At 45.0% G+C, this 11,112-nt stretch overlaps 2 protein-coding genes across 3 annotated transcripts; one reads left to right on the top strand and one right to left on the bottom strand.

Moving 5' to 3' along the window:
• The first annotated feature begins 2,401 nt into the window (after positions 1–2,401).
• On the top strand, positions 2,402–7,502 carry LOC123127616 (uncharacterized membrane protein At3g27390). Of its 2 annotated transcripts, none has more exons than XM_044547370.1 (10): positions 2,402–3,144; positions 4,022–4,130; positions 4,244–4,436; positions 4,748–4,884; positions 5,336–5,624; positions 5,736–5,842; positions 5,928–6,078; positions 6,397–6,595; positions 6,674–6,914; positions 6,997–7,502. In XM_044547370.1, the coding sequence occupies exons 1-10, from the start codon at positions 3,051–3,053 to the stop codon at positions 7,244–7,246; spliced, it is 1,770 nt and encodes a 589-aa protein (XP_044403305.1). In that variant the 5' UTR covers positions 2,402–3,050; the 3' UTR covers positions 7,247–7,502. The 2 variants fall into 2 exon arrangements, with proteins under 2 accessions (XP_044403305.1, XP_044403306.1); XM_044547371.1 differs by having other exon boundaries at positions 2,404–3,144; positions 4,240–4,436.
• A 288-nt stretch (positions 7,503–7,790) lies between these two features.
• LOC123127617 (very-long-chain 3-oxoacyl-CoA reductase 1) lies at positions 7,791–10,250 on the bottom strand. Its single transcript, XM_044547372.1, has 3 exons — positions 9,510–10,250; positions 8,965–9,034; positions 7,791–8,293 (listed from the first exon to the last, which is right to left on the bottom strand). Exons 1-3 carry the CDS (start codon positions 10,157–10,159, stop codon positions 8,036–8,038), a joined length of 978 nt encoding a protein of 325 aa, XP_044403307.1. The 5' UTR covers positions 10,160–10,250; the 3' UTR covers positions 7,791–8,035.
• Positions 10,251–11,112: the final 862 nt, after the last annotated feature.

The following is an 11,112-nucleotide window of genomic DNA, read 5'->3' as shown; positions in this document are numbered from 1 at the left end:
CGTTAATATGCGCTTGTTATTTTTTTAGCATAAGCAGATTATAAGGAACAACATGCCTATTATCAAGCCTGACCTTTTTTTAATTATAAAACGGCCGTTGTCTGGGCGACTATACACAGGGAATCCACTATCATCTAGAGAGGTCTCGAGCTGAAATGACTTAGGAAATTTTTTTGAACACAATCCATCTTTCATGCAAGGACATTTAACACATCTTCCCCGCAAGGGCCGTGCATCATGTGTTCAGAAACAAGAACGTATCCAAGAGGATCCGCAACAGAATTAGGGATGGAGGCCGATATAAAAGAGTCAATTAAAGCCGGGCTAACCTCCCGTTTTTTTCCTATCAAGCCAGATCAGGATATGGGCATGAGGAAGCCCTCTTTTCTGGAACTCCACAGTGTGCAGTACTGTGAACAAAGGGATAAAAAATATCACGAGCTGAGGTGGAAAATAACAGGCAAAAAGAGATGAGAGGAATCCCAAAGCACGTTTTACCCGCTACGATAGGACCAAAGGCCTCCCCACTCTTAATATCATGAATATAGTCATTGAGCTTCATGTGATAAACCCTGACTAGAAGATCCGCCCTGTCTGAAGGCATCTGGCCAGGCTCAGAACACAGGGCTTCTGTTATCTCAGGCCACTTGGGATTACAGGTAAAGGTGGTGAAAAGGTCTGGTGGGCCAAACACACGTGAAATAGCCACCTCTTCCTGGAAGTTCTCAATCATATAACGCCGGCCACCGGTAAAAGAGGATGGAAGTATGTTTTTTTTGCCAACAGAACTTGCATCTGTTTGCCCTTTTCCAACAGCATCAGTGGCTCCTTGCAAGTTCTCTGCTCTAAGATCATTATTAGCCTTCATGATGAAATGCAGCCTCCACTCGTCTATGCAAGCGCGTGCATCTACAATGGCCTATGAGGAAAGCAAACCACAACAAAGGTATGGATTATGCTGCTCTGGTCTATAGTGGAGACAACAGGAATAGTAGTCCTGCATAGTGAGCCTGGTTCTTTTGCTAGTATCTAAAGGGTGTGAACCAATATATTTAAGCCCGAGCTGAAACCCACGTTCTGCATAGGGGAAGAGAAGAGGGTACTGCAAAGGCATATATGTAGTTTGCAAAGAAGATATTTGCTACAAATTTTCATCTCTACCGTGTATTATTATGGCCCAGTTCTTTTGAGGTGTGGCTTCTGCATAAGCTACAGTGGGAGTAAGTCATTGATAAGCTGCAATGGAAATAAGCCCCCTAGCATAAGCCATCCAGTTCTTTTGTCCAAGCTTATGTTCTGGGTCTTTGATGAAAAGTCTACAATACCCCTAAAATGTAATTGTATGATTTAACTGCAGTTTCTGTGAATTGTAGCAGCAACTTGGACAACTTCATTCGTACTCTCTTGCACTTGCAAAAGGTATAGCAGGACCAAACCAAACAACAATCAAAATGTTAGTGTTTGCATACAAATTTCTGAACATTCACTAGCAACATTTATCCTTTTTTTACAACAGATAGAAACTTGGACATGGCCAAAAACTAAGGTGCACATGAGCACTGCACTTCCTGAAGATATGTTAGCAAAATTCATATGCATCTCTGAAATAGAATTTGAAATAGGCAAAGAGAATACTACTCCTAATCGCCATGAGATTGTCAAGCATTTGCTACTCGATGGACAATCAGAGAACTAGCAGTGGGTGGCCATGGCGTCCAGAGAAGTGCAGGTGCCGGGCGTCAGGGCAGTGCGTTGACGACGACGGCGACGAACCAGGGGCGTCTCAGCCATGGAAGGAGAGTGGGGCGGAGTGGGGCATCGGGGAGGAGCAGCCGCCGTCGATATCAGCGGAGAAGGGGGTCGGCGTCCATCCAGTCGAGCTCGGAAGCCGACGTCCACGGCGCCGGAAGCGGGCAGCCGTCCTGCTTGACAAAGGGGTCTGTGGCGGTGGCTTGAGGCGGGTCTGGCAGCGGCGGCTTGAGGCACGGCCAGCGGGCGGCGGCTTGAGGCGCGGCCAGCGGACGGTGGCTTGAGGCGGGGCCGCCGGCGGCTGGAGGCGGTGGCAGCGGGGAAACCCTAATCGCGGGAGGAGAGGGACGACAGGGGCGCGGGGCGTTGCGAGCAATTTTTCTTCGGGGCTGGTACACTGGAGGGGCGCGGTGGCATTTCCTGCGTAATTGTGTTCAAGTGCGAGGGCAAAGGAATATACCGTTTCGTTTTTTAAGTGATTGCCGCGAGAAGCTGCGGGAAGCTGCCATACCCCCAGCTTTTTTCCATTGTGAAGGGAAGGGCTGGGGAAATAAGTTAAGCTCCATCCCTAAAATGAGTTTTTTTGGACTTTTGGCTTATTTTCACAATAAGCTGAAATAAGCTGCAAAAGAACTGGCCCTTAGCAGCCACAACTACGCACGAATCTGTGTGACCATTCGTTGTCCCGTCCCTTTCGTCTTCCTCCCCCCTTGCAACCTGCACCCCACCAGCAAACCATCTGGGCTCCTTTCCTTTTCCAAATCTCCGTATTAAACTAACAATCTGAATCGCGCAGCCCCAAGAGCAAGCAACCTCTGCTCTGCTCCAGTTGCCTCCCTCCCTGCCAGTGGCTTAGCATCAGATTCTCTCTCTCTCAGGGCACAGCCAAAACAGCAGTGACAGCACAGGGCGGCTGCGGCTGCGGCTGCGAAGCCAGTTCCACTTTTTTCTCGATTTATTGCTAGTTTTCTCGCTTCCCCTTTGGCGCTGATTCTTGTTTACTTAGTTAACCGCCCGTACCCACCGCCAATCCCCAGGCCGCCGCCTGCTCTTGCCGAACCCCAACCACCCATAGCAGTCAGCACAGCCCGCTTTCTTCTGCATATCTTGCCGGTTCTTCGGCCTTGGGATTGATTGCTAAGTGCTAACGGTTCTTGGAAATTCTTCCTGGAAGCAAGCTCAGTTTAGTTTTCTCATTCTTCTGTTGCCGTCTTGCCAAGTTCGTGCGGTTGGATAGCGTTGATTGCTCTTGAAGGGAATACAAGGGGAATTAGCAGAGTCTCGAGTTGACCGAGCTTGTCATGGAGCCATCGGCTGGGTTCCGGGCCTCTGTCTGGAGCTGCTTCAAGTTCTTGCCCTTCTTCTGTGGCCTTCTTCTCCTGGGGATCATCAAAGGTGACCACAACGCCTGCTCCTGTCTATTACTTCACTTCGCTTCTCTTTGCTGGCCTAAGAAAGTACTATGGATTGGAATTGCATCACATGTTATTTTCTCATATGACCATAGGATGGCAATTTTACACATCAGTACCTGCTTGTCTATGTTTGATACATTTATTTGTTTTAGAATGCAGAATGATAAATTAAAGAGTTATTTGTCTCAAGTATTTGGGCTTCATTCCATCTTGTGGTTGCTTTGCTTGTGTTGTGTTGATCACCCTGTTATCTTGTATGAAGAGGCTTTGTTCTTTTACTTTCTTGGAGCATTCCACAAATTCTCATTATGGAATCTAGAAGTGAATACTTGTTGTACATATTCCATATATAGTAACGACCCTATGTGGTACTTTTGGCTTCAATAGTGATGGAACCAATAGAGTTCATATTAGCTGGCTGTAGGCATGTTTCCTGAAATGAAACATCAGCTGGCCAGATTCACAGGTCTTCTGTAGTACTCCCTCCGCCCCGAATTACTTGTCTTAGATTTGTTTACAATGAATGTATCTAGACAAGTAATTCGGAACGGAGGTAATATACGATAATGAGTTTTCTTTCTTGTTTCTGAAAATGATCATGTGCACTTTGGACTTTAAGCCATTTTCCCTGCTTCAACTTTTGTATGTGCAATATAACGGGTTGCTACTGGTCATTGCAACTGACAATTCAAGTCATATCAAAGGAAAGATATGTAACTGTGGTATTGGAAGTAAATGAACGCAAGGGTGATCGAAATTTGTTACTTCCAGAAATCAAAGTTGCCATTTTGCTACACATGTGTTGTTTCATAATCTGATTTGCTAATCCTGTGTTCTTGTTGCTTTTGCCTATCCAGGTGTTCTGTTTGGCCCATGGGCCTGGCTTATTATAGCGATCGGTATTTCTGCACTCGTCCTGGGGTTATGGCCTATGCATGTGATTTGGACGTACTACTGCATCATAAGGTAGCGTTCACAGTTTTGTACAAATCTATCTGAAAAGAAAATATCATGCAATGGATCTATGTAGATAGATGTGCTGAGTTGCTGACCACTGATCCCCTTTTTCATGAAGGCAGAACCAAGCTGGTGGGACCTGTTGTGAAGCTGCTGCTTCTTATTTCTGTATCTGGGATTTTAGTCTTGTGGCTGATAGTTGGCATCGTTGGAAGCGTACTTGCTGGGTTAGCATACGGCTTTCTAGCACCAGTAATGGCCACATTTGATGCACTCGGTGAAGGAAAAAAAAGGCCACTCGTTCATTGCTTTGTGGTATGTTCATGATTTTACTTTTTATGGTGCTACTTTGAAATTATGCTGTTTAAGCACCTCTCAAATTTTCAATTGTCAAAATCCATGTTGGGGCCAACAATAAATCCAATAATATGTGGATTATGTTACAGAAAATTAGTACTGTTGGATTATTGTTCAAAATCAATTTATTATGTTTGTAATTTTGTATCTATTAACAAAATACTGTACAAGAAATTCACGCTCAAATTAAAAAATTGGCCGGTCAAATATTCCCTACATAAAAAACAAGGGAGTGCTTGTTTTACATGAGTAGCTAAATTGAAATGCAGGATGGAACATGGAGCACTATCACAGGAGGCTGTACAGTAGTCAGGGACCTGAAAGACATGCTATTCCATTCATATCTTGCATATATGGATGATCTACGGTTCCACGAACCTCCTGGTGGAAAACCATTTGAAATAAGGTTTGCTTGCTTCTTTTATTTTTAGCTATTTCTCTTCTATCCAAGAAGGCTGCAAATTTCTCTGTGCTAGCTTTTCCATCTGATATTTGGACAAACTCCATGAGTTCCTAGGACTAACTTGAGTAGTGCAATTGTATTATTAAATATGCAATTGTATTATTAAATATGTAATTGTAAGCGTGGAATCATGGAACCTTCATATAGGGATGCTAATTGCTAATATCATTATATGTGTCACTGTAATTATTATTATGTTCTTTTGTTATATGGTGCATTTGTTTTTGCTATGGACAAACATTTCAGGATTGCGGTGAAGTAAAGAATAATTTCTATGTGAAGTTTGCCATGTCAAATGAAATTCCACCATGCTATATTTGAATACCCTATGTATCTTTTTTTCTCGAAGAATTTTGTTGAACAAATTCAAACAGTTAACTCTGCATTTTCCCAGAGTGCTTGATATTCCTGGCGCAGTACTCGCTGCCGCATGTGGACTCTTAATGGATGGGATAATGTTCACAGCAATTGCCTTGTACAAGTTCCCTGTGATGCTTTTTAAAGGATGGAAGCGACTGATTGAAGATCTGGTTGGCAGAGAAGGACCTTTCCTTGAGACAGCGTGTGTGCCATTCGCTGGTCTGGCTATTCTTCTCTGGCCATTTGCTGTTTTAGGAGCCTTCCTAGCCTCCATGATCTCCAGTGTTCCTCTAGGCGCATATGCTGCCATTGTGGTTTATCAGGTATAAACAGGAAACAAAAATATTTTTACTTCCAACGTCAAGCATTAGCTGCACTGACGTATCAAAGGTGAAGCCACGGAGCTTACTCCTACAATCTTGCTGATGTGCCAGGAATCCTCTCTTTTCATGGGACTATCTTATGCAATATCATCAGTATCCATCTTTGATGAGTATACAAATGATGTACTTGACATGGCACCAGGATCTTGCTTTCCTAGGTACAAATGATGTATTTCATATTGCATTATTCTCCTTGCGTTGTCCCTTCTGAATAAACCGAGTTAACACGAAAATCATGCCTAGGTTTGTATACCAGAAGAATGAAGCTTCCGTGGAAAGTACCCGTGGCCCGCTGTCAAGGCCCGCCTCATTCAGGGATAAGCAAGATGGAAAGAAAGCTCCAGCACGGGTTACATCATTTAAGAGTAGCTTTGATGAGTTCAATCCATTTAAGGTGAATTTTTCCTGGCTTCGAGAGATTTTTTTACTCTGTGTTCACTGCACAATTTTATTTTGTTGCTGCCGTTTGGTTGATATATACTCTGTATCTAGACGTATTTTAGTTCTAGATACATCCATTTCCGAGACAAGTAATTCCGAACGGAGGGAGTACCTTCCATGTATTCTTATATGCTGGGAATGGCGCCTGTTTTAGACTTTGAAAGGTTACATTGTGCTAATTAATCTTGCCATTTCGAATTTACTTTGCAAGGCAGGCTACAATTCAATTGGCTTAAATTTGTGCAGTTTAATAATTTATAATGTTGTATAGTTGCTAGATCACCTATTCGAAGAGTGTCACCACCGTGGCGAGGCTCTGGTCGCTGAAGGAGTGATAACACCGAAAGATATCGAAGAAACAAAGTCAGGCAAAGGCGGCAGCGGAGTGCTTAATGTGGGTTTGCCAGCATATGTTATTCTCAATGCACTCCTACGATCTGCAAAGGCTGATTCCGATGGCCTGATTCTCAGTGAGTAAAAATAGGTCTTCTTCTCCATTCAAGAGGTGTCGTTATGGCTTAGCTTGACTTGCCCTGTGCAATTTGCAGGAGATGGCTGTGAAATAACATCTGACAACAGGCCTAAGAATACACTATTTGATTGGTTCTTTGACCCTCTGATGGTCATCAAAGATCAAATCAAAGCCGAGAATTTTACAGAAGAGGAGGAGGCGTACCTTCAGAAACGCGTACTGTTGATCAGCGACCCGAAGCGCCTCAAGGCGACTCTTCCGCATTTGTCATCCCTGAATGAGCGAAAACAAGCAGAAATAGATGCATTTGCTCGGAGGTACTTCTGCCCACCACTCTCCCCATTTGCAAAAGGGAAATGCACCAATTTTTGTTTTGTAATTATTTCGATCTTGTGCTAGATTGCAAGGGATCACAAAGTCGATATCAAGATACCCGACATTCAAGCGCCGTTTCGACGACCTAGTGAAAGCACTTTCTGAGGAGCTGGAGAGGGCAATGGGCGGCAGCCGATCTGTCAGTGGATCACAGTTTCAGAAGCTCAGAAGCGGTCTTGTTCGAATGCTTAGCCAGAGATCGATGGGGAAGACGGCAAGCATCCGAGGAGGTGATCAAGAGGCGCAGCTCACAAACGACGCTGGTGTTGCGTAATATTTCAAAAAAGCGGTGAAGAGAAGATCGCCATTGTCCATATGTGTTTCCTGAGTTGATTTTCACTAACTTTGTGCAGAGAGCTGACTCTAGTGTATGGGTTATATATTGCAAACTTGCAAAGCTCCATGTTTTAGAAAGCAAAGTTCGCCTCGTTTTTTTATCTCAAAAATGTCGATTTATGTGGATTTTATTAGCTTTTATCCACCAAAATGGTGTTACACTGAAAATAGGATGAGTCCAAATTTGAGGATCATTCATTCGAGTTTGTGTTATTTTGGTGCCTTCACATGAATGTTGCACTAAATAAATTACAAACACGAATATCCAGTAGTTGTTTTTTTTTCTTCATGATTGTTGCACTAATGAGTCTTGACTAAATATGAACAGAGAATTGAAGATATGAAGTCCGGCTGGCTCAAAGCCTAGGTTGCATAGCAATGTTCTACAAATTATATTTGCAGCTAAAGGAAGGAACACCATTCTAGAAGAACATTATAATTGCAAAAAACAAGCAGCTAGACAAAGATGCAAAATAATCATAGGAAGCCAGCAAAAAATTTAGTTAGTTTCATTTTCACCTTTAGTGCAGCTGGCGTTACATTCATTTGGAGATAAAGTATTACAGGCTTGTGCTTTCGTAACCGTGGAACGAACAACAACAGTCTCAACCTAGTGTGATGGGAAGGTAATGATACTGAAATGCCGACAACAGAGCTACAAGTACTAGTCCATTACACATAATGAAGAAACATGGCAGATCTCAACAATGAACTAGCAGCGGAATCATCACTGCGCTTTCTTCTTGGCATCCTTAGCCTGCCCCTTCTTGCGGATCTTGATGCACATGCTGAGGCGTGTACTATCCACAAGTGACTCTGGGAGAAGGGAGATCAAGAACCACAGAACAGAGTGTGGCCAGTACGGTGTGCACCTCGGCTCATAGCCAATGTGGCGAATAGCAGCACGAGCATAGGTGTCCGCGGATGGCACAAGGAAGGAAGACCTCCTGATTGATGCCATCTTTGTCGCCACGTACAAGGGCACCTGAACAGATCGCAGGAGTTAAGTTAGAGCTCAGCAACTCGTATAAAAAAACAACATCCTAAAACAACAGAGAGGGCGAAACAATTCAAATGAGTAGTTCTCGGTAGACTTTCAAGGATCCTCCAAGGGACTACAAATATGAATCACGTGCTAACATCATCATGATACTGGTATTTAACTCATTTCTCATTGCATAAATAATCTATCAACATATCTCCTTGAGCAAGGACGGAGCACTTAGGGACTGAATTCTCAGATGATCAATAAGCAGCAGCAAAAGGTAGGTATAGCATGATAAGATAGAAATACATGCTTCATTAGTTCAGTTGAAGATGAGACATGGTAATTTTTCTCGCAAAGCCTTGTTTGTTATCTAGTCTGATCTATAAGTAACGCAGAAGTCAGAACATATCCTTATTAGAACAAATTCAGAACCTGCTTGTCGCATTCGATTGATTGTATCACAAAATATATACTATTTACATTCACCAAAGGTGATGTGTTTTGTTGTTTCAGTTGAAATTTCAGTTGTCCAGACATATAAATTAGCTAAATTAGACAACCCAGCTACTTTCATTTTATAACAAACAGTTATTAACCACAAAAGGACAGCAACTGAGTTAAAGAAAGCAGATAACAGAAAGATAAAAGAACGAGAGACTAGTTGTTACCTGGCATTGCACATCAATGCCCTTGCCCTTGTACTCAACATAGAGGCATCTTGAGAACTGGTCAACGTACCTGAAAACAAAAACAAATTAGTATTCTCTCTGCTGTCAATGTAGTCATAATTTGTGAATGACAATTCACTAAAATATTTTAGTAACCGATCTGGACAGGGTCTGAACTGAAGACATACATCAAGCAAACTATCCTAACAGTTTGTTACACATCTAAATCCAAGACTAGCACCAGAATCTGGCATGAGTATGACACGCGAGCTAACAAGTCACACCGAAAGTGCTTGTTCGATTCCCTATCCCAATTCTTCCTAGCATAGCTCCTTCCGGATCCTAACAAACATCTAAAATTTCTAAATCAAGTACAGGTAGGCAAGAAAGTAGTGCCCTCTGTTCGCAGGGGTTGCTTCCGCTACCACCATCTGTGAGCACGAACATTTAACATGGTATGCCATAGTATGTAGTACGCGCAGAGCAAATTAAGTACAGTAGTAATTTCGATCGAGAAGAAGAAGAAGAAGAAGGTTAGTACTCACGCTTTCGTGGCGGCGTAGACGGAGTAGAGTGGATCGGACGGCACAACAGAGGCAGCACCGGAGCCGATGTTGACGATTGCGCCACGCTTCCTGTCGACCATGCCCGGGAGCACGGCGTGGGTGACCCGCGTTACCCCCTCGACGTTGACCCGGATGAGGCTCCGCATGAGCTCCTCGTCCACCTCATGGAAGTAGCGGGCGTACGGGTACGAGACCCCGGCGTTGTTGACGAGCACGCCGACGTCGAGGCCCCGGATGGAGTCCTTGAGCGCCTCCACCCCAGCGGCGAGCCCCTCGGAAGCGAAGTCGAGCACGAAGGTGCGGACCTCGGTCTTGGGGTACTTGCCCCTGATCTCCTCGGAGACGGCGGCGAGCTTGTCCGGGTTGCGGCCGACGAGCACGAGGCCGAGGCCGGAGGCGGCAAGGCGGAAGGCGATGGCGCGGCCGATGCCGTCGGTGGCGCCGGTGACGACGGCCCAGGGCCCGTAGCGGCGGCGCAGGGGCTTGCCGGGGCGGAGGAAGGCGGCGTAGACCCAGAGGGCGAGGCGCAGGGCGGCGCGGGCGGCGACGAGGAGGCCGACGGCCGCGAGGGCCAGCGCCCACGCCGGCTGCGCGCGGAGGAATTCGACGTGGGCGCACGTGCCGGCCATGGTGCTTGCTGGGTTGGCTTGAGCGTTCGCTCGATCCGCGGTGGGGAGCGGCGAGTTATAGCGGAGCGGCGCGGGTCGGATCGGGTGGGCTGGATCTTTGATGGGGTTGGTGGAGCCGGTGCACCAGTCCAACGCTCGACTCAGCCATAAAAAAGACGGTTGCGCGTCGTGTCAGTCTCAGACCCCGCTGCTTCTTCTTCTTCTTTTTCTCTTTTTTTTTTGAGTTGTTTTCTCTTTTTTTAGTTGGACTCGAACCCCAGTTCTAAGGGCATGTACAATGATGGCATATGGATACAGATGTCTCATAGCAAAAAGTAATTTGAGGCATATGTGTTGATTTTTTCTTTCAAATGCAAGCTACTACTAGTGGGGTTCATCAAAGAATAGAAAGTGACTCTCACTACGACAAATTTGACAATTTTGACCTCGGGACGAAATCAATTCACAGAATGAACTGCTCGTGAAACTATTTCACGTCAATGACATTTTTGTGTAGCGCTCGCCACGCAGGCGCCACACCCAACGGTGCAGCGCCTACCTCTAGGGCGTTACACGCTAGTCCACCGTGGCAACTCCTGGGCCCGCACCCAGCAGTGCAGCACCTAGGAGCTAGGCGCCACACGTTTAGGGGTTGTTTGGATAAGGAGGATTAGCGATTGGTATATAGAAAACAAGTTTTTGGATTTTAGCCGAATCAGTTTTAGTTGCGATTTTAGAAATAACCAGTATATAGAAAGTCACGTTTGGGTTGAGAGACTGTAAAATCTGGTATGTACACTTCCTTGTTTGGATAAGCCCGTTCCTATTCTCTCGATGAGTGGATCTCCCGCAGCAAAACACAAAACGCCAACAAAGTTGTTGAGAAACAAGCGGGTGAAGAAAAAAATTGTTGCGCTCACGCATGTAGCAATCGCGTTTGTGAAAAAATGGATAATACTCATTTTTCTATAAAC

The sequence above is a fragment of the Triticum aestivum genome, chromosome 6A (genome assembly GCF_018294505.1).
Source record: "Triticum aestivum cultivar Chinese Spring chromosome 6A, IWGSC CS RefSeq v2.1, whole genome shotgun sequence".
Classification (NCBI taxonomy): Eukaryota; Viridiplantae; Streptophyta; class Magnoliopsida; order Poales; family Poaceae; genus Triticum; species Triticum aestivum.
This window is presented reverse-complemented; position numbering and strand designations above follow the sequence as displayed.